Source organism: Macrotis lagotis, chromosome 5, assembly GCF_037893015.1.
Source record: "Macrotis lagotis isolate mMagLag1 chromosome 5, bilby.v1.9.chrom.fasta, whole genome shotgun sequence".
NCBI lineage: Eukaryota > Metazoa > Chordata > Mammalia > Peramelemorphia > Peramelidae > Macrotis > Macrotis lagotis.
The window spans coordinates 232,180,206-232,202,837 of record NC_133662.1 but is presented as its reverse complement, the minus strand read 5'-3'; the positions used below and the strand labels follow the sequence as shown (position 1 = coordinate 232,202,837).

The 22,632-nt window shown below is 37.3% G+C and overlaps 1 protein-coding gene across 1 annotated transcript; it reads left to right on the top strand.

The window, feature by feature from the left end:
• The first annotated feature begins 8,723 nt into the window (after positions 1–8,723).
• On the top strand, positions 8,724–10,408 carry LOC141490120 (C-C motif chemokine 4-like). Its single transcript, XM_074190381.1, has 3 exons — positions 8,724–8,892; positions 9,460–9,574; positions 10,002–10,408. The coding sequence occupies exons 1-3, from the start codon at positions 8,820–8,822 to the stop codon at positions 10,087–10,089; spliced, it is 276 nt and encodes a 91-aa protein (XP_074046482.1). The 5' UTR covers positions 8,724–8,819; the 3' UTR covers positions 10,090–10,408.
• Positions 10,409–22,632: the final 12,224 nt, after the last annotated feature.

Sequence of the window (22,632 nt, the reverse complement as noted above, 5' to 3'; positions counted from 1 at the left end):
TGTGAAAGTTTCCCTTGAAAGTTACGACAGAAACCGTGAACAACGCTGTATGGACCCCTCTTCTGGGCAGCGCGGAAAGGAACTGTGAACTTATTCAACCATTATAGAAAGCAATTTTGAACTACACTCCTGAAGTCACTAGATTATATCACAAACCCTTTGTCCTAGTTAAACCATTGTTAGACAGATATCAAAGAAAAAGGAAAAGGATCAATACTGACAAAAATGCTTGTTGTATTTGTGGGGGCAAAGAACTAGAAATGAAGGGGGTATACACTAATTGGATAATGGCTGAATAAATTTTTGTATGCACATATCATAGAATACTATTGAACAGTAAAAGAAAAAAACACTGATTTTAGAAAAACATTAGAAGATGTGAATGGTTGCAGAAAATATAAGTAGAATCAGAACAATATTATAATGGGTAAAATTTTGTTAAAAAGTCCAACTATTAAAGAATAAAAGATTATGAGTAATTCAAAGACCATTTGGTGACTCCAGAAGTCTGAGGGTGATCATATTGCTCAGATTTTGACAGAGAGATGAGGAATTGTAAAGGTTCAGAAGATGACACACATATTGAGTCACATTCAAAATGTGTATTTGCTGGACTAAATTTATTTGTTATTAAGGAAGACTTCTCTGTGTGGGAAGGGGTGAAGAGAGGGTAATGGAACAGAGTGGGAAGTAGTGGAAAAAGAAAACTGACCCTGATATTTATTTAAAAACACACAGAAGAAAACCGAAAAAGCTTTGGAAAGGGATATATATATACAAATAAGGTGTTTTTGAAACTACTGTGTTAAATTTAACATCCATATCCTTAAAATACTAGACAATATATAGAAATTTGTAGTTTTGTGAATTTCAAAGCAGTTTCACAATCCTCTTTCTATTCACTGTAAGAGGAAGTGCTCATATTTGTTCATGCTTTTTGAGTTCATAGTAACAAAAATTGAATTTTATTTTCTTTTTAATATTTTATTTATTTTGCAATTATATACAATAGTAGTTTCTACCTATCATTTTTGTAAGGTTTTGAATTTTACAATTTCCCCCCACAGCAGTTTGATAATCTTTACATTCTTTCCATGTTATACATTGATTGTTGAGAGAGAAATCATATCCTTGAGAAAAGAATAAAATATTAAAGATAGCAAAATTATGTAGTACATAAGACATTTTTTTTTAAAATGAAGGTAATAGACTTTGGTCTTTGTGTAAACTCCACAGTTCTTTTTCTGGATGCAGATGGTATTCTCTGTCATAGGTACTCTTATTGCAATGATGGAATGAGCAAATCTATTAAGGTTGATCATCACCCCATGTTGCTGTTATGGTGTACAATGTTCTTCTGTTCTGCTCATTTCATTCAGTATCAGTTCATGCAAGTCTTTCCAGGCTTCCCTGAATTCCCATCCCTCCTGGTTTCTCATAGAACAATAGTGTTCCATGACATACATATACCACAGCTTGTTAAGCCATTCCCCAATTGATGGACATTCACTTGAATTCCAATTTTTTGCTACAACAAACAGAGCTGCTATGAGTATTTTCATGAGCATTTAGATCCAGTAGTGCAAAAACCGAATTTTAAGGTATTTTTTTTTGATAAGGCAATGGGATGAAGTGGCTTGCCCAAGGCCACACAGCTAGATAATTATTGCCTGAGGCCAGATTTGAACTCAGGTACTCCTGACTCCAGGGTCCTTGCTCTATCCACTGCACCACCTAGCTGCCCCCAAAACTGAATTTCAACAGATCCTAGATGCATTGAGAGTTGGAGGTAGTACTTGGAAAGTGATCTGTGTGAGAACACAGGCTATTCTAATGGCCCTGCCACCTGGACAGTCTCAGGAGCTGGCATATCGCCCTGAGAGATAAGGTGTGCTGGAGTCCTTGGGAGCTGGTCATTCTGCCCCATGGCCCAAGGGCACAGGATACAGCTATGTTTTACCACCTCCCCCCTAATGTACTCCCTTATCCTGTGATGTAAGTGCTGCATGTAGACCCCACTTGACACATACCCCCATTCCCTCATTTCCTTTGTTCTACCCTGGAAGACCTAATAGTATATATGTAGAAGCTAAGCAGTAATAAATTTGAGCTGGAGGCATAAGGCAGTGTGGCTTGACTCCTTATTCTCAGCTCCCCTCTAGGAGGGAAGTCATCGCTGATAGGGCCCCAAGGTGGAGCAAGCCACAATAGATCTGTATACCTCTTCTGAGCAGAAAGAATTGTTCTAGGTGAAAAAGGGTTTAATTCAAGATAATAGAGAAAAGAGGCACTTGATAACTAAATGGCTGAAGGAAATATTTGTATTAGAAATGAATAGCTCATCTCAATTTCCTACATCAGAAACAGAGGATTGTCCTATGATTAAAATGAAAAACTAGATCTATATATATGGAAAAAGGACATCTCTGCTATTAGTGGGGCCACTCTTCTGGAGGAAATACCAGAGTCAAATATAGCACAGTCATAGGGATTCCACTGGTTAAACATAAATCTTCTCTGAAATGGACCCACTTCCTCCTGGGTTCAATCATGGGGAAATTCATATAACCTGTATATAATTAATTATAACTAATCTTAATATATTTCACATGTGACAAAGCACTTTATAAAAATTATTTCATTTTATAGCAACAACTTTATAAAGTAGGGACTGTTGTTATTCTCCATTTTATAAATAAGGAGACTGAGGGTGAGAGGTTAAGTAAATTGTCCAGATAGGTAGCAAGTGTCTGAAGGAAGATGTGAACTCAATCTCAATCTAGCCTAGAAAAGAAGGATATGCTAATAGACGACTAATGTTTCAGGGGCTTGTAGGGGACCTGAGGTCTGCCAAGCTTGGCATCACATGGTGGATTTGTGGTTAATAACTTGAAAAGTATTTGTATGGTGATGAAATAGCAGACCAAGTATTTGCTCCATTTAACCACTATTTCAGCTAGGGGAGTAGGGTGAAAATGTATTGGGGAAGATTCTTTTACTTTTGTAATTTAAATGAACTCCATATTACTGAGGATGTTGGAGAGGAGGGAAATAAGGCCTAAAGAAGAGAACATGACCAGGCTTGAAATTCAGCTGGGAAAACAATGACTGAATCCTTCAGATTTTGAAGAGTTGTTAGAATCAGTGAGATCAAATTAAGTTATCAAGCATTTATTAAACACTTCCCCCATGGAGGCATAGTATTAAGTCTTTTGGGTACAAAGAAAGGCAAAAATATTCTCTGTCTTCAAGGAGTTTAAAGTCTAATGGGGAGAGAACATGCAAATAACTATGTTCAAATAAGATATATAAAAGCAGCTAGGAAAGACTTCTTCTAGAAAATAGAATTTGAGCTAAATCTTGAAGGTAGCCAGGAAAACCAGGAGGCAGAGACTAGGAGGGAGATCAATACAATCATGGAAGATAGCAAAATAAAAGAGATGGAAATAAATAAACAGTAAACAAAAAAATAAATAAAAGAGAGAAAACCAGTGTTCTTAGATAGCTGAGTATGTGGAGAAGAGTGAAATGTAAGACTAACAATGTAGTTATTGATATGGATATATTTAATATTGTTATACATATATAATCTATATTCGATTGTTTTCTGTCAATGGGAGGGGGAGGGATGGGAGAGGAGAAAAATGTAAAACTCAAAATTTTACAAAAATGATTGTTGAAAACTAACTTTGCATGTAATTGCATGTAAAGACTAACAGTGAAGAAAGGTTAAGCTGAATTTGAAGATTTTTATATTTGATCCTGGTGGTAATAGGGAGCTATTATACTTTATTGAGTAGGGTAGTGAACCACATGATTGGAACTGTACTTCAGGAAGATTATTTTGGCAATTGAATAAAGAATGTGCTAGAATGAAGAGAGACTGAAGGCAGAAGGAAACCACTAAATAAACTTTTTGAAATAATAAGGTAAGGGGGTCAAGGGGAGACTGAAGGCCTGAGCAAAAAGGAGATAAAACAATCTCTTTGAACAAAATAATTCCTTCAAATGTAGAATGGAACTAAAGGAAGTTGATGACTTTGTGAGAAATCAAGAAACAATGAAACAAAAAAACCAAAAAAATGAAAAACTAGATGAAAATGGAAATATCTCATTGGAAAACCAATTGACCTGGAAAACAATTCCAGGAGAGATAATTTAAAAATTATTGGACTACCTTAAAGTCATATCAAGAAAAGAAGCTAGGGGTGGCTAGGTGGCGTAGTGGATAAAACACTGGCCCTGGAGGCAGGAGAACCTGGGTTCAAATATGGCCTCAGACATTTAATAATGACCTAGCTGTGTGGCCTTGGGCAAGCCACTTAACCCTGTTTGCCTTGCAAAAATCTAAAAAAATAAAAAAAGAATCTAGACTTCATTTTTCAAGACATTTCCAGGAAAATTGTCCTGATATCCTAGAAGCAGAGGATAAAATAGAAATTGAAGGAATTTACCTCCTGAAAGAGATCCCAAAATAAAAAGTCTCATAAATATTATAGCCAAGTTGTCAGAACTCCCAAGTTAGGGAAAATAATATTACAAGCAGCCAGAAAGAAAGAATTCAAATATCTTGCAGGCAGAATTACACAGTATTTAGCAATTTAGCAGTATTCACATTAAGGAATTGTAAAGCTTGGAATATGATGTTCTGGAAGACAAAAGAGCTTGGATTACAATCTAGAATCAACTATCCAGAAAAACTGAATATGCTCTTTAAGGGAAAAAGATAGACATTCAATAAAATAGGGGACTTTCAAATTTTCTTATTGAAATGACCAGAGCTGAACAAAAAGTTTGATCCTCAAATATAGGACTCAGGAGAAGCATTAGAGAAGGTACATGGGAAGGGCAAATTACAAATGCTTGTATTCCTGCATGGAAAGATGAACCTTCTCATTTAAGGCCATTAGAAGGGGTATATATAGATAAGGTACAGGAAGGTATAATGTATTATAAAGATGGTATAATGTACTATAAATTTGAATTTGAAGGTATATGCATTATAAAGGTGGAATTAATGGGAGAGAAAGGGAAAGGAGAGGTTGAATGGGACTGAATTAGTTCACATTAAAGAGGTAAGAAAAGCTTTTACAATGGAGTGGAAGGAGAGAAAGTGAGGTGGGGGATGAGTGAACCTTTATTCTCATCAGAAGTGACTTAGAGAGGAAATAGCATACACACCTAATAGGGCATAAAAATCTCTTACCCTAGAGGATAAAAGTAGTAGAAACAGATAGGAGAAAGGGGACAGGCAGGGTGGGGTGGTATAGGTGACAGAAGAAAGGGAAGATCATGGGAGAGGATAATCACATAAAACACACTTTTGAGGAGGGACAAGTAAAAGGAGAAAGATTAGAATAAATGGAGGTGGGGAGGAATAGGATTGAGGGAAATATAGCTAGCAATAGCAATAGTGGGAAAAAATACTGAAGCAGTTTCTGTTATGAACTTATGATATGGAATGTGATCCATGCCAAAGATAGAACTGATGGTATCTGTATGCAAGCCAAAGCACACTTTTCCCCCTCTCACTTTATTTTTATTGAGGTTTCTCTATCTTTGTGGGGGGAGAGGGGATTTTGTTTACTTTTACAACAAGATGATTGTAGTAATGTGAAAATATAATTGATAAAAACTATCATTGTGTGTAGTTAGAAAAACAAATAAAATATTTACAAAGATGAAAACCCCCAGAAGTATCCTCAGGCATTTGGGCTATGTAGGAAAGGCAGCCAAAATAGAGATCTAGAGTCCAAGACAGGAGCTGTAAAGCAACATTGTGATGTTGGGATTGAGCTTGAGGAATATAGATGAAACCATTCTAAATAGAAGAGAAATGGAACAACATCAGCCTGTTACACAAACCTCACCAACAGGAAGTAACCGACAAAGCAGAACTACCTTCTTCATAACCACAAAGAAGGGGGCCAAATAGAACTTGGATATACGCATAAGGAGAATGCAACCTCAGTGCAGAAACTGAGGCCTACAAGATCAACTTTAGAAAAAAATTAATGGGTCAAGAAAGACGATCTTGCTATTTGCTAGGTTGAAACTTGGACAAATCACTTAATAACAATAGATAGTAATTATAAATAATCAATCATATTTCTATCTTCTTTTGTCTTTTTAAAAAAATGATATTATTTTCAGAAAAAAATAGCCATTCCCCAATTGAGAAATGGTCAAAGGATATGCAAAGGCAATTTACAGATGATGAAATTAAAGTGATTCACAGTCATATGAAAAACTGCTCTAAATCATTACTTATTAGAGAAATGCAAATTAAAGCATCTCTGAGATACCACCTCACACCTCTCAGACTGGCTAATATGACCAGCAAGGACAATGATCAATGTTAGAAGGGATGTGGGAAATCTGGGACACTAATACATTGTTGGTGGGGCTGTGAACTCATCCAATCTTTCTGGAGAGAAATTTGGAATTATGCCCAAAGGGCAACAAAAATGTACATACCCTTTGATCCAGCAGTACCACTACTGGGTCTATACCCTGAAGAGATTAAGAAAAAAGGTAAAAACATCACTTTTACAAAAATATTCATAGCAGCCCTGTTTGTGGTGGCAAAGAATTGGAAATTAAGTGAATGTCCTTCAATTGGGAAATGGCTTAACAAACTGTGGTATACATATGTCATAGAACACTATTGTTCTATTAGAAATCAGGAGGGATGGGAATTCAGGGAAGCCTGGAAGGATTTGCATGAACTGATGCGGAACGAGATGAGCAGAACCAGAAGAACATTGTACACCCTTACGGCAACATGGGGTGATGACCAACCTTCCTCATTCCATCAGTTCAACAATCAGGGCCAATTTTATGGTTTCTGCAATGGAGAGTACCATCTGCATCCAGAGAAAGAATTGTGGAGTTTGAAAAAAAACCCCCAAAACTATTACCTTTAATTTAGGGGGGGGACCCTTTATCTTACTATGTAATTCTGTTATCTGTTATACTTTATTTTTCTTCCTTAAGGATATAATTTCTCTCTCATCACATTCAACTTAGATCAATGTATATCATGGAAACACTGTGAAGACTAACAAACTGTCTCCTGTGGGGGGTGGGGAGGGAAGAAAGATTAGGGGAAAATTGTAAAACTCAAAATAAATAAAATTAAACTTCTAAAAAAATAAATGATATTATTAATGATGTTAATAAAAGTAGTATTTCTCCTTGAGGATAGAGTCTGTATATGGGTTTTTACTTCCTATCACCAAAAACTGGCATAATTCATATCATTTTTTGGGTTCTGTCCCCAATCTGTGATTTCATTCTTAAGGAAACTCCTCCCAAAGCAGCTGAGCAGCTACTGGAAAACTAGAGATTGACCCAAAAATAGTGTGAGGTTTAGGGTCACATAGAAAGTAATTTTTAGAAATGGGAACAGAACCCAAGTCTTCTTTCAAGTCTCAGTTTCTTAATGAATGAAATAATCATAATAATAGCAATCCTATCTACCTTAAAGATTCAATGAGTCCCTAATGACATCATATGTAATTTGAAAATACCTCAAGAGACCCTGTCCTCATGGAGTTTACCTTTTAATGGGGATAGATATGTATCATGCACATCATAGATTAGTGGTGAGACTCAAATGCAACAATACATTTTTTAAAGAAAGATTTTATTTATTTTGAATTCTACAATTTTTCCCCCTAGTCTTGCTTCCCTCCCCCCACACCCCACAGAAGGCAGTCTGTTAGTCTTTACATTGTTATGCAATTGATGGTATGCATTGATCTAAGTTGAATGTGATGAGAGAGGAATCATATCCTTAAGGAAGAAACATAAAGTATAAGAGATAACAAAATCACATAATAAGGTAACATTTAAAATAATTTTAATATTTTTAAAATAATTGTTAATTTTAAATAATTGTTCAAACTCCACAATTCTTTCTCTGGATACAGATGGTATTCTCTATTGCAGATACCCCCAAATTGTGCCTGATTGTTGCACTGATGGCAACAATATTTTTAAGAGCTTTGCAAACTTTAACATTTAATATTAATAACCACAAATGTCAAGGTTCTTTGGAACCTTAAAGTACTGTATATTTTTATTATCCCTGGATAAGAAGGCAGACACAGAAGTAAGGAAGGAATCATCATTCTCCATTTCCTCCCATTGCTGCTATTTGCACCAACCTCTTCCATTGGATTCATACAAACACCAAAGATTGTTTCTCTCTCTGTACTAGCCTAGCTATGCATATGGAAAGATGTGGAATTAGCACCCCTCTGATCAGATTCAGTATCTGCCTCTTGCTACCAGTGAGACCTTGAAAGAGTTATTTAACATTTATGTGGCACGGTTTCCTTATTTGTAATAGGAAGGGTTTGGGTTAGATGATTGCTAAGAGCCCTTCTAATCCTAAGATAATAGGTAGTTATAATGTCAAAGCAATAGGAATGTTACATTAAAAGTCCTTCAAATCAGTTATCAACACAACTCTCCTTCCTATTTTGTTTGCATCTGTTTTGTCTGCCTCTGATATTTCCAACTCACTACTTCCCCCTTGGTACTCTTGTCACCATGCCACACACACTTCTTCCCTCTCTAACTTCTTCCCCATCCCTACCTCCCACCTCTTCTCACATGACGAAACTACAACTCAGTCCTTGACATGCAAATTTACATTTCCTGGACTTACTTTTCTCTTAATGACATCAAATTTCCATTCCCTTTCTAGTTCTCTAGTTACTTCCAGAAGCACATATATAGAGAGGATTCAGGGATGAGACAGAGGCATAGATTTTCAGAGTCCTTAGCTTGTACTCTGCTTCTCCAGGATCATGAAGAACTCTGTGGTTGCCCTCTCCATCCTCATGGTCATGGTCTTCAGCTCTCTAGCTTCCTCTACTCCAAGTAAGTGAGCTCTCTGCTGCCCAGGCTCTGCTCATAAGATGGACAGAGATTAAGACCAATTAGATTATTAGGATCTGGTCAGAGTGTGTGTGTGTGTGTGTGTGGGGGAGCTGCAAGGACAGAAATAGACAGATTGAATTTGAAAGCATTAATTTAACCTTTACTATTTATGCTGCTTAATATATGAGTTTAAGGCAGAAAAAGAGAGCAGAAAGGGCAATAGACTGAGTTCTAGTCCAACCAGGTTCTAGTTCTGGCTTGATCACTAACTGTCCTTCTGGCAAGGACAAAAATATTCTCAAAAATAGGCAGTTGGATGGGCTTATCTCTGGCATCCTTGCACCTCTTCCTTTTCATGTTTTCTCCCTTGATCTATGGAATGGGAACAACAGGTTTGACTCTCCTCTTTATATAGTGAGAATTATACCATAGAAAGAACTAGGAAAGGGAGATTTGACATCTACACTATATGTGATGAAAAACATTTTCATGGGACATAGTCAGCAACTATTGAATGTATAGTATAAATATATGACCCCAATCCTTTGTTTCCCTTTTTCTCTGCAGTAGCTTCTGATCCTCCTATCTCCTGCTGTTTCTCCTATGTTAGCCAACGAATCCCCAGAAAATTAGTGGCAGACTATTATGAGACCAGGAGCCTGTGCTCTCAACCAGCTGTGGTGTGAGTATCTACCTTCTCATTGTCTCTAGGGAATATAGGGAAAGAGGTTGAAAAGAGGAAATGGAATCTTTTGATACTTGGTCAAATGGATAGCTCAGTCAACCAAGATAAAGCCTGGCTACAAAGGAATAGTCCATGTAGTCCCAGAACAAGGTTTGCTCCCTGTGTAAAGAACTATTCTCACCTGATGCAACAGGAGCTTGATATTAGGAGAGAGGTTTCCAAAAAGGGACTCCTTAATGGGGAGGAAATGATTGACTCAAAAAGACCAGGGGAATTGTGCAAAACATGGGAATTGTCCCTTAATCCCTTCCAGGAGTCTATAGGAAGTTGTCAATGTTTTGTGTGGGGGGAATATGAAGAAGTTCTCTTCTTCTCCAGGTGAAAAACTCATTGATCTCTCATCTCTCCTTCTCTCACTTCACAGGTTCCTGACTAAAAGAGGCCGTCAGGTGTGTGCCAACCCCAATGAAAACTGGGTTCAAAATTATGTGAATTACCTGGAATTGAACTGAGAGCTTCAGAGCTTTAGGCAATGAATCCTAAAGAAAAATGAGCCAAAACAAAAACTTGCAGTTGGAGGAGAGCTCGCAGAACTGAAGATTTTCTGAAATTGATTTTCCCATTATAATTTTTTTGTCAGTGAGAAAACTTATTATGTAAACTATTTGGTGGCAGCTTTGGTTATTTATTGGTACAATTTGTACTTCTGGAGGGGCACCTATGCCCCATACAGACTCCTAGTAGCAGGTGAATTTATGCTCCTTGGAGTTCTGGGGCTACCTGTAGATTCCTTGAGAATTTGTTAAACAGTCTTCAGAATAAACATTTAAAAATCCCTATCTTTTCACCATGGTTTCTATTCTGTCAAGGGAAAAGAGTTGAGAGCAGGGTTCTGCTATTTTTATAGAAGATGGGTTTGGAATCATTAGACAACAATGTTTCTGGAATAAAAACTCCAGATTCAGTGTATGACCATCTCGCTTTTGAACTGGCAAGATGAAAGAGAAACCAATAAGAACTTTTTGACTGAAAAACAAGCTTCCAGAGGTAGAGAGGCATTAGGGTCACTGTTATATGGCCTGGGCAGACCACACTCAGACTATTTTAGTCAGTTTTGGGAACTATGATTTATGCAGAACACTGGGAAGGGGGAAATGGGAAGAGGAGTCAACCAAACATTGAAAGTATCTAATCATAAGATGATGAGTTGAAGGAACTTGGGAGTTTAGTAGGAAAAAGAGAAGAACCAGGTTTCAGTCTTTAAATATTAGGTCTATCCTTTGGAAGAACATAGATTTGTACTGTTTGGGTGGGTACCAAGGACAGAACCAGGGGCAATTGGTGGCAATTGAAAATTTAGTCCTGATTTTAGGAAAACCTTTTTTTTTTTTTTTGCAAGGCAATGGGGTTAAGTGACTTGCCCAAATGTGAGAGGTAGATTTGAACTCAGGTCCTCTTGACTCCAGGACCATTACTCTGCCACCTAGCTGCCCCTGGAAAACCTTCTTAATAATTATAGTCCTGTAAACTGGAATAGATTACATCAAACTTTAGAGGGTTTCCTCTTCATTGGAGACCTTTAAGAAGAGTCTGGATGACTACTTACAAAGCATGGGAGAGTAGCGATTTCTTTTAATCACTTTTTGGAGAAGATGGATGAAGAAATTGAGATTATGAGATTAATTGGTTTTCCTATGTGAATATAACTAGGTAGTATCCAAGGTAGGGTTCACTGCTCTGGATTTTCAGTTTCTACACTATTGTGTTATTTCAGTTCCACCATATTATCTATTCTACCAACCTGGGATGAAATAGTTAATAGAGTACTGACCAAAAATATTTATCTCATAGGAGTTATACCAAGGAACGATTAGGGAAAATGGAGAAGAGAGGAGAGACAGGAAAGATTTAATAAAAATGGGAACTATTTCAAAACATGTGGAAGATGTGAAACTGCTTTCTTTGGTGTCTAAGTGCCCAAATTAAAATTCAGTTTCACTCTTTGCAAGACTAGCCAAATCAAATACCAGCTCTGACCCTTTAGATAAATTTAATATATTTAGCCATAATCTAAAAATCATGTTTTTGTTGACTGAGAAATTTATGGCAACATGGCCAGTTTGATGGTCAATTTGTTTGAAATTCTATCCTAGGTGTAATGCTTCTTATCTTCAGAATAAAAAAATGCTGAATTCCATGTTTTTATTGTGCCTATATTTTTCAAGAATTCAACTATAGAGTAAGAAAATCTATCTTAGCTATATCCCAATTAAATAATGTTACCCTGATAGATGATCTCTTTTTCTCATATTTCCCATTTCATCCTTCCTTCAGCTGTCAAAGCGATCTTCCTAGTGATTATATTACCCTCTACTCAATAAACTCCAATGGAACCCTATCACTTCCCTGATCAAATATAAAATTCTCTCTTTGACTTTTGAAGCTCTTCATACTCTGCCTTTTTCTTACTTTCTGAGTCTTTTTAAACATTTTACTGTCCTCCAAGAATCCTTTCTGTTCCTCCCAGAAATCATTAAGGTCATTTTTACCTCTTGGTCCTTTTCACTACCTTCTTTACCTCTAGACTCAACCTGTCCCAAAAGACTCCCGTTATCTCTCTTTGCTTCCTCTCCCACCTCATCCCTTTTGTTCCCTCTGAGATGTTATCTGAGATGTTAGAGTTGGGCCAGCTCTAACATGGCGATGGCTCTTTCTGCCCTAGAGACAGGAAACTGGAATATTGAATGAATAGAAATCCTTGGACAAAAGTCTGTTATTTCATTGTGTTTCAGTTTTCTAACTAGTATTATGAGCATTTACCCATTACTATGTCACCTTAAAGGGATGCAAGGAAGACCATGAATGAATGTATGTATAAATTCCTGAAATGCATCTAGTCCACCTTGGCATTCCCACTTGGACTCTGCTAGCCTTTAGCTTTTTGATGTTGGACAATCCATCTAAAGTTTCTTTCCTGGTCATCCTTTAAGACTGACCCAAGGCTGATATGACATAAGAGGGTCTGCAGAACAAACTGAGAACTGTAAAGAACTTCACTGAGGCAAAGACTGTGTATTATGCTTTGTAATTTTCTATTAGTGAGTGGAAGTTATGGGTGGACCACTTCCTGCACTGCCTGCTGGGAAGATGAAATCCCAAGGGAGATTTGAAAGGCATTGGGAAGGACAATGAGTCTGTGTTGAACTTCATACTCTCTAAGATAATCAAATACTTGATTCTCTAGTCCAGAATTCCCAATCTTAGGGTGTTTTGAAGTTTCCAAAGGACTTTTCTCTCAATAATCCTTTGAAATAGGTTCAGGAAGTATTTTTTATCCCCATTTGATGGATGAAGAAATTGAGATTATGAGATTAATTGGTTTTCTTATGTACATATAACTAGGTAGTATCCAAGGTAGGGTTCACTGCTCTGGATTTTCAGTTTCTATACTATTGTGTTATTTCAGTTCCACCATATTGTCTATTCGACCAACCTGGGATGAAATAGTTACTTCTGTGTTTGAGATGGATGGAATGTATTTTTACCTCTGAGAACATGAGAGGCTCTTAAATGTGACAGAGAAGGCTGGAGATGTTAACAAATAACTTGCTGTCCTTTCAAAATTTGAAGTTATTTTTTGCTAATATATTTTCAAGATCATTCATTTCTGAATATTACTTATTTAGTGAATTATCCCAAACAACAAAAATTTTTTTAAAAGGGACAAAAAGTTCAGTAAAACTTGCACAATGACCATATTTGACAGTTTATGCAATGTTCCACATTCCACATCCTCTATCTTCACAGATGGAGAGTATTGGTACATTTTCTCAACTCTTCTTTGGAGCCACAACTGGTAACTTGCTCAAGAAGTGAGTGAGAGAAACCATGAGAGGAACCACTGAGGCCAATGATATAGCCAAATCAGTAATCCTCTCTACAACATTAATTGGAATTCCACAAGCTTTTAAATGACTACCATATGCTAAGCATTGTACTAAGTGGTGTGGTCCCAGAGACAAAAATGAAACAACTCTCTACTCAGAAGGACTTTGTAGTCCAATAGAATATGCTCTAATTGTTAGACTAAAACCAGAGAAGTAAATATCCAAATTGATTTACAAAATCAATTTACAGAAATTCCAGATGGTGGGGAGAAAAATTAACTTCTGGTGGAATCAAGAATAGCTTCTTATAAAAGATAGCAGTTGAGTAGAGCCTTGAAGATAGTGAGGACTGTTAGACATAGAGGGAAGGAGAAAGAGTCTTAGAGGGATTGGCTTTTCAAAGATCCAGAAGACAAATATGGAATGGTACAGGAAATACTGGAGCTTGTTGAGGTGATGGGTGATGTGGTCAGACATAAGCTTGAAGAATGTCAGTTCCAATTCTGTGGAAGATGGATTGGGGAGATGAAAACCTGGAGAGGACAAGGGGCCAAGCAGAAAACTATTCCAAGAGTCCAGGTGAGAAATGAGGAAAAACTTGCCCAGAGTGATGGCCATTTAAGAGCAGAAAAGGGAACATTCAAGGGGTATTCTGGATGGAAATAGTGAGAGAAGAGTTGAGGATGACTCTGAAATTTCGAACCTGTCAACCTGAAAAGATGAGGAGAGTCTAAAAGAAAACTGAAATGGAAAAAAAGGCAAGTTTAAAGGGAAAAAAGTCAGTTCTGCTTGGAGTAGATTGAATTGAGTGCTAGCGGTACCTCCAGGTCAAGAGATTCATCAGACAGCTGGTGATGGGAAGGGGGACTGAGGAAGAAGATAAGGGAATTTAAAGGACTAGGGAAGTGAAAGTATTTGAAGGATGAGGATGATGGCTTATCTTGTCCATGGAAACACAGATTGCTATATCAATATGAAAGGCAGGGCAAACCTCATCTTCCCTCACTCACACTTCATCTGTTGGAGGAAAAAAGGGCAAGAAATTAATAAAATCTGGTCTGACTAGTCCTGTGAGGAGGATCCCCATTTCTAGTTGAAATGCAAGAGAGAAAGAAGATAATTTTTCCCCTGCCTGGGCGTGTGTGTGTGTGTGTGTGTGTGTGTGTGTGTGTGTGTGTGTGTGTTTTACTTATCAGGTCAAAAGAATATAGTATTCCTATTTTCCATCTCTTTTTCTTCCTTTTTCTAGCCTTCAGATAGCCCTATTGTTCTTTTTGTTTCACTAAGCAATTTTTGTGGGTTTGCTGGATCATTGAACCTTCAATTTTCTGTCTCTCTTCATGGCTTTTGTCTATCTTGGCATCTCATATTCCCCTGGACCGTTCTACCTATGCCCATCTGAGTTGAGGCATCAGGACACCGAGGATGAATGAGGGAGAAAGATGTGTGACTCTCAGAATAGGAAGAAGAGGAAATCCCAGGCCACAGAGAAACCTCAAGCCAATATTAAAACAAGATGGTCTTCTACAAACTGAATCATTGGTCATTGAAGGGTGACCTCTAAACATTTATCATTGTATTTCTCCCAGTTTCTTTTGTACAAAAAATTGCCATGACTCTGACCTATTAGACATTTTCTTTTTTATTATGAACATGAATATATCAACAATTAGGGACATTTCAATAGACAGAGAAGAACAGAAAAGAGGAGACAATATGCACCTGTAAAGTTCTATTGAATAGTTTTGTAAAGGCATACATTAAATGCCTATCAATAAACTCCCTTGCTTTTTCTCTCCTCATCCAATAATTTTTTATTTATTTTTTATTTCATTAAATTTTTTTTATTTAAGGCAATAGGGTTAAGGGACTTGCCCAAGGTCACACAGCTAGGAAATTATTAAGAGTCTGAGGTCCGATTTGAATTCTGTGCCACCTAACTTCCCCCAATATTTTATTGGTACTCTTCCCTTTCCTCCCCTCCCCTCCCCTCCCCTCTGCTCCCCTCCCCTATTTTCCTTTCCTTTCTATTTCTGTCACCACTCACCAGCTTCTATCAGTTGTCCCTCAGAAGTCTGCCTATATATCAAATTTCAGTTAATGAATCAAAAAAAAATTTCCCTATAGGTGAAAATTTTGTGCCTTGGTCATTCACCTCTGTGTAACAGAGAGGAAGTTTGCTTTATCTTTAGTTTTCTGCTAGAATGGTTTGTCATGGCAGTGATCAGCATTCTTGAGTCATTTAAACTTGTTTCTGTCTCCAATGCTTCAGTTAATGCACCAGATCTTTTTCTTAGTTCCTGACCTCATTTGGGAAATGGCAGGATATGACCATAACAGCAAGGAGCTTAGCAAATCAGAGGAAATCATTCACTTGGGTCAGCATTCTGTATGTGACCAGTTCTACTGGGAAAGCAGAAAAGCATCTAAATAAAAATCTAGCTTCCATCAACATCTCATACCATATACCAAAAGAATCACCATGTGTCAGTCATGGTAGGAGTTGGAAATTGAGGAATGCATGCAGGAAATCCAAGTCTGGGGCAAATGGTCAGGTTCACTTCTCAGGTAAAATTTTGTTACAATGAAGAGAGGCAGGTACATGCAGAAAAGAGAAATGTGGGTAGTGGGATAATGAGGGGACTGAGGAGGCAAGCTGTGACCCTGAGTTAGCAGTAGTTAGATGAAAGAATTGCAAAACTAACTCAGAGTTATATTCATCATTGATTTGAAGAAAGCTTAATATAATATTCATTCTACTTTGACAAGATAATTCCCTTGATTTTAAGAAGTCATTTTGAAGGTAGATTGACCCTTAGTTATCTAATTGAACACCATCATTTTGCAACTAAAGAAAAGGCCCAGAGAGAAGTGACCTGCTCATACTGATAGTCAGGGGAAGATTCTTGATCTGATCTCAGGTTTGCTGACTTTCACCAGGGGTGGGGAACCTTTTTTTCTGTCACAGTTCATTTGGATATTTATAATGTCATTGGCCTCCTATATTTGGTCAAACAATTCATTAATTCACCTTAGAACCTCCTAGATTTACTGAATTTTTTGTCCCACCTGTAGTTGCCATGGCAACTCCAGGTCAAATGATTTCCAGGGTCTTATACCAATGCAGCTTGGACATTTCCTGCCCCTATTCTAAGCCTTCACAGAAAGGTTATATCTGAAAGGAATTGCAAGAAAACTGAAGGGTATGCCTGTCCTACACTTCTAGTCCTGAACCCATTAAAGAGAAAGAACACATTCTTACATATTGTTTTATCTTCTTTACATCTTGTTTTTCTTACATCTTGTTTTATCTTCTTTAACATGAATTTCATTCCATTGGATTAAAAAATGTTGTGATGTCTGTGAAGTAAAAAGAAAATTCTCATAATTCTAGTGATTGTTTCATATCTACACTCCTCCCCAGAGTTTTATGTTGCCTCTTTTCCCATAGGGATCTGCCCCATTATTTTGTGAAAACCAGTTTGCAATCAGAAGACCTAAGAAATCTGGAATTTGCTACTTCCTTTGTGATAAAGGTCAGTGTCAAATCTTTTGTATCCGTAAAGTGTAACTCTAATGTAAGTTGTTAAAATCATCATATAAGCAAGAATATATAAAGATAGACAAAAACCAGGTGTCCACATTCCAAGACCACCATTTGCACAAAAATTATCAATGAGTGTCTTTGAAGGACCACAGAGGGTTCGTCCTTATGGATGATTGTCTGTGACTATAAAGATATGAAGGTAATAGACCTGGAGCCATATCCAGGCACACTTTGGATTACCAGTATGACTGTGGACAAGTCACTTCTCATTGTACCACAATTTCTTTATCTGGAATCTGAGTGGTGTATTAGATTACATAGTGCCTTTTTAGTGCTAAATCTACATTGCTAAGACCTAAGTAGTTATGATATCAAAGCAGTATGACAGACCTAGTGAATATGCTTTCATATGGTCAACACAAATCTCCTTCCAATTTAATCTTGTATATGTTTTATCTTTCTGAGCTTCTAGCTCAACTCCATCACTTCCCTTTTAGATGCCTGGTCACAGTATTACATACATATTTCCCTTTCTAGACTTTTCTTTTCTCTCCTCCCTTCCCTGCATGATGAAACTACACTAGGGAGATAAAGCTTACTCCTTCTTCCTTACTCCAAAATCATCTTTAATTTCTTGATCTAATTTTGAGTTTCTACAGTCTCTGATTACATCACCTCTTAACCAGAATTTTCACTCCTTTTAATTTACTTCTTTTTTCCCTGATACTTCCAGAAACCAGTATAAAAAGAGAGGCAAAGTGTGAGAAGAAGGCACAGATCTTCAGAGGCTCTTACCTTCTGTTCTGTTCCTCCAAGCCCTCTCTCCTCTCAGCATCATGAAGGTCTCCTTGCCTGCCTTCTCCATCCTCATGGTCATGGCCTTCAGTTCTCTGGCATCCTCTGAATCAGGTAAATGAGCTTTTTGACCTCTTCTTTCACCAAAGGGATCTGCTGAGTGTGGGGGGTGGGGAAGTAAAAAGCAGGGAAAAAGGGGAAGGTGAAGAACTGTGGACCAGAGAGGATGTCTGTAATTTTGGATTTTAAGATATTAACAAGCTCTTGGTAGCATATGCTGGTTAAATGTTAGAGATGTAAGAAGGGTGGAAAGTTAAATGGAACTGAATTATGTGTCTAGCTCTACTCTCATTCTGGTTTTGCTGTTAAGCTCCCTGGGATCGACCACAAATGCCTTCCTTGACAAAGGGCAGGAGTGGGATGGGCAGATCTCTAGCATACTTTCTAGTTTCCACACTTTGGTTATCCTCAAAATAAAACAGCAGGACTGATCCTCCTCCAGATACAATGAGAATCACACCTGATATGGGAGAGAAGCAGAATAAGGGAGATGTTAAGGATTACATCTTAGTGCAGACTATGTCCCCTGGGATGGATTAAGAATGTAAAATATGAACCTTAAATAATCTCATGTTTCTTCTTTCTTCCTAGTGACCTTTGACTCTCCCACATACTGCTGCTTCTCCTATGTCTCACAACCAATTCCCAGAGAAAATGTGATAAAATTTAAAATAACCAGCAGCCAATGTTCCCAACCAGCTGTGTTGTGAGTATTTATCCATTGAATCTCTTGAGGGGACACAGGAAGAGAAAATGGCAAATGGAAATGAGGACATTGGGCAACTTGTTCAAATATATAAATTAGATCACTCAGGGAAAAGCCTGATTACAAGAGAAAGAAGTTCCAAAAACAGTCCCTGGACAAGGTTGGGGTCTTCATGGAGCCAGGTGGGAACTACTCATCCAAAAGGGGGGAGGGAGAAACAAATGCAACAGGAATCTTATGCCAAGATGCCATTCCTGAGAGACTCCCCATTGGACAGACCTCTAGAGAAACCCTGAATGACTAAGAAGGGCTTGAGAGATGTTACTAGAAGTAAGGATAGTTCCTTAAGGCCCTTTAGAGATTTCCAGGAAGTTGTCAGTGCCATCTCCTCCATTCATGATTTCTCAACACTCTTCCTCTCCATCCTCAGATTCTGGAAGAAAGACAACAGTGTATTTTGTGCCAACCCCTGGGATGCCTGGGTTCAGAGCTATCTGAAAGAACTGGAGTCATATTGAAGTGCCTTTGGGCCTTGGAGACTGAATCCTAAAGGGAAATGGATCAAGTTGGGAAATTCTATAGTCAGATACAATCTTCTGAGACTTTAGCCTTTCTGAGATTCTTTCCCCCATTAGAATTTATTATTTTCTGTGAAATTTAATTTAGCTAAATAATTTGGTAACCACTTTGGGTATTTTTCTAACTATTTGCATTTCTGTAAATCAACTGTACCCCAGCCTTTTTTAACCTGATATCCCTTCCTTAGAGTTTTTGAGTCACTTTCAGAATGCCATTGTCTTCTGTAGTGCAAAGGTTTCAGAATAAAATATTTGAAAATGGTGTCTTTGTGTTGTGGCTTCCTTCAATGATCTTTGGGTCTTAGGGTTTCAGGAGAGGAAGTTCTGCTCTTATTAGATGGATGGCAACAAAGGTTCTGTAAAGAGATCTCTGGATTCAATGACTCACTTTGAATCAGCAGGTTGATTATGAAAATCCCACCCTCTGTTTTGTTGAGAAGGACCCGTCCAGGAATAAAGAATTATATTGCTATTATTCTTCTTTGATGAGACCACACCCAAAGTTTTATGGTCAATCTAGGGATCCACAATTTAAGGAGAACTTTGGGAAGCTGGGGAATGTTTAGAGGAAGACAAGAGAAGATATGAAATGCCAAAAGGTCAGTGGGGAGAAGAGAATAGTCACATTAGTCTCGATTTTTCTTTTCAAGAACTGGAAAGTCTGTTCCTGGGAAGCATTGAAATTGGTGCTCTCTAGTGACCAAGGATATAAGAAAGGGCAAGGGATGGAATTTGTGAGGACCTAAATTTGAGACTGACATTAGAAAAATTTTCTCCATAATTAGATCCATTCAGATGGGAATGGATTGCATCAAGTTGTTGGGGAACCCTCCTCCCATGGAGGTCCTTAATCAGTGATTAACTGACCACTCATAAATGATATGATAGTGTAGATTTTTTCAATCTCCTTTTGGGGCAAATAACTGGTCTGAAGGAAAAGGATATAAAAAATCTCTCTGAAGAAAATAATTCCCTCAAATGTAGAACTGAGCTAAGGGAAGTTGATGAGTTTGTATGAAATCAAGAAAAATTGAAACAAAACCAAAAAATGATAACCTAGACAAAAATGTAAAATATAGTATTTGAAAAACAACTGACTTGGAAAACAGATGCAGGAGAGCTTATTTAAAAATCATTTGGCTTCATCCACCCTTTCTGGATAGCTCTTTGGACCTAGCCCAAAGGGCAACAAAAATGTGCTTACCCTTTGATCCAGCAATAACACTACTAGGTCTATACTCTGAAGAGATGATGAACTCCCAAGTCAAGGAAAAAAAATCTAACAAGCAGCCAGAAAGAGACAGTTCAGATATCATGAAACTATAGTCATGATTACAAATGAATTAGTAGAATCCACATTAAAGGCTTGTGCTGCTTTGGGATATTATATTCTGGAAGACATAAGAACTTGGATTTCAATTGAGAATCAACTACCCAGCACAACTGAACATATTCTTTCAGGGAAAAAGATAGATAGTCAATGAAATAGGGGACTTTCAGAAATTCCTGTTGAAATGATCAGAACTGAACAGAATGTTTATTCTTCAAATACAGGACTCAGGTGAAGCATAGAGCAGGTGTATGGAAAGGGCAAATAATCAGAGATTTGCTGATGTTGAACTGCTTGTATTCCTGCATGGGAAGATGATACTGATAATTCATATCTACCTTCTTATTTATTAAGGGACTTAGAAGGAGCATATACAGACAAGACCAGGAGGAAGCTGAATATGAAGAAATAAAGTATTATGAAGTTGGAATTATTGGGAGAGAAATTAATATATTGGAAGAAAGGGAAAGGAGAGGTTGAATTGACTAAATTATTTCACATTAAAGAGGTAAGAAAAAGCTTTTGCAATGGAGTGGAAGGAGGGAAAGATGAGAAGGAATGAGTGAATCTTCAGTGACTCAGAGAGGAAATAATGTCTACATTTAAAATGATATAGAAACTTATCTTACCCTAGAGTGAAAAAGGAGAGTAACGGGATAAGTGAAAGGGAAGGGGAGGGAGAGTGTATGTGACAGAAGAGAGAGGGAAGATCATGGGAAAGTGTTGTCAGATACAACTTTCTGGGTGAAAGGAGAGAGAATAGAATTAAATGGGGGTATGGAGGAATAGGATGGAGGGAAATACAGCTAGCAATAGCAACTATGGGAAAAAACATTGAAGCAATCTCTCTGATGGACTTATGATAAAGATTGCAATCCATTCCAAAGATTGAGGTAAAGGTATCTGAATAGACTCTGCCATTTATTTTTCTTGAGGTTTCTCTATCATTGTGGTGGGGAAGGGGGATTAGCTTTACTTTTACAATAAGACTATTATAAAAATGATTGCTAAAATAATCATGGTATGTATTTGGAAAAACAAACAAAATATTTACAAAGATAAATAAAATAAAGAAGTCTCCATAGGTATATGGGCTATGTTGGAATGGTAACCATACTAGAGATCTAGAGTCCAAAGACAGGAGCCTTAAAGCAACATTGTCATGTTGGGATAGGGGTTAAGGAACATAGATGAAACCATTCCATAAAAAGAGGAAAAGGACAACATCAGCTTAAACAAAAACCTGTCCAACAGGGAGCAACTGACAAAGCAGAACCACCTTGCATGTAACAACAAAGAAGGGAGTCAAAATGAACTTAGACTTATTCATAAGGAGAATGCAACCTCAATGAAGAAATTGAGTTCTACAGGATTAGATTTAGAAAAAACATAAATAGCCCAAAAAAGGGACTTTTGCTACTTGCTAGTTTTAAACCTGATCAAATCAATTAATAACAATAAATACTATGTCTGAATAATAAAATATTATTTCTTATCTTCTTTTTAAAAAATAAATGAGATTATAATGATGTCAATAAATGTGTTATTTATCCTTGAGGGTAGAGTCTGTATATAGTTTTTTTCCTTCAAATCACCAAAAGCTAGCATAATTACTCTCATTTTTTTGCTTCCGTTTGCAATCCGTGATTTCATTCATTTGGAAACTAGAGATTGGCCCGGCAATAGTGTGAAGTATAGGGTCACATAGAAAGAAATTTTCATAGACGGGACCAGAACCCAAGTTGTCTTCTCTCAAGTCTCAATTTTTTAATGAATGGAATAATCATAATAATGCCAACCCTATCTACCTGAAATGGGTGACATCATAGATACAATTTGAAGCCACCTAAAAGTTCCATGTCCTCATGGTGTTTACCTTTTAATGAGGATAGATCTATATTATGCATACCATGGATTAGTTGTGAGGCTTAAATGCAACTATATTTTTAAGAACTTTGCAAACTGTAACATAAATGCCATTTAATATTATTAACCATAGATGTTAAGGTCCTTTGGAACCTTAAAGTGCTCTATACTGTTATTACCTTTGGATAAGAAGGCAGACACAAAAATGAAGCTAAGTACAGGACTCATCATTGCCTGTTCCCTCCAACTGCTGCCACTTGCACCAACTACTTCCATGGGAGCCATG

What these genes read in the sequence shown, in the direction of transcription:
- LOC141490120 (XM_074190381.1), top strand. Translation starts at nt 8,820, where the DNA reads ATGAAGAACTCTGTGGTTGCCCTCTCCATCCTCATGGTCATGGTCTTC. An exon ending in TCTAGCTTCCTCTACTCCAA is followed by an intron (nt 8,893 to 9,459) that starts GTAAGTGAGCTC and finishes TTTTCTCTGCAG; the next exon opens with TAGCTTCTGATCCTCCTATC. An exon ending in TGCTCTCAACCAGCTGTGGT is followed by an intron (nt 9,575 to 10,001) that starts GTGAGTATCTAC and finishes CTCACTTCACAG; the next exon opens with GTTCCTGACTAAAAGAGGCC.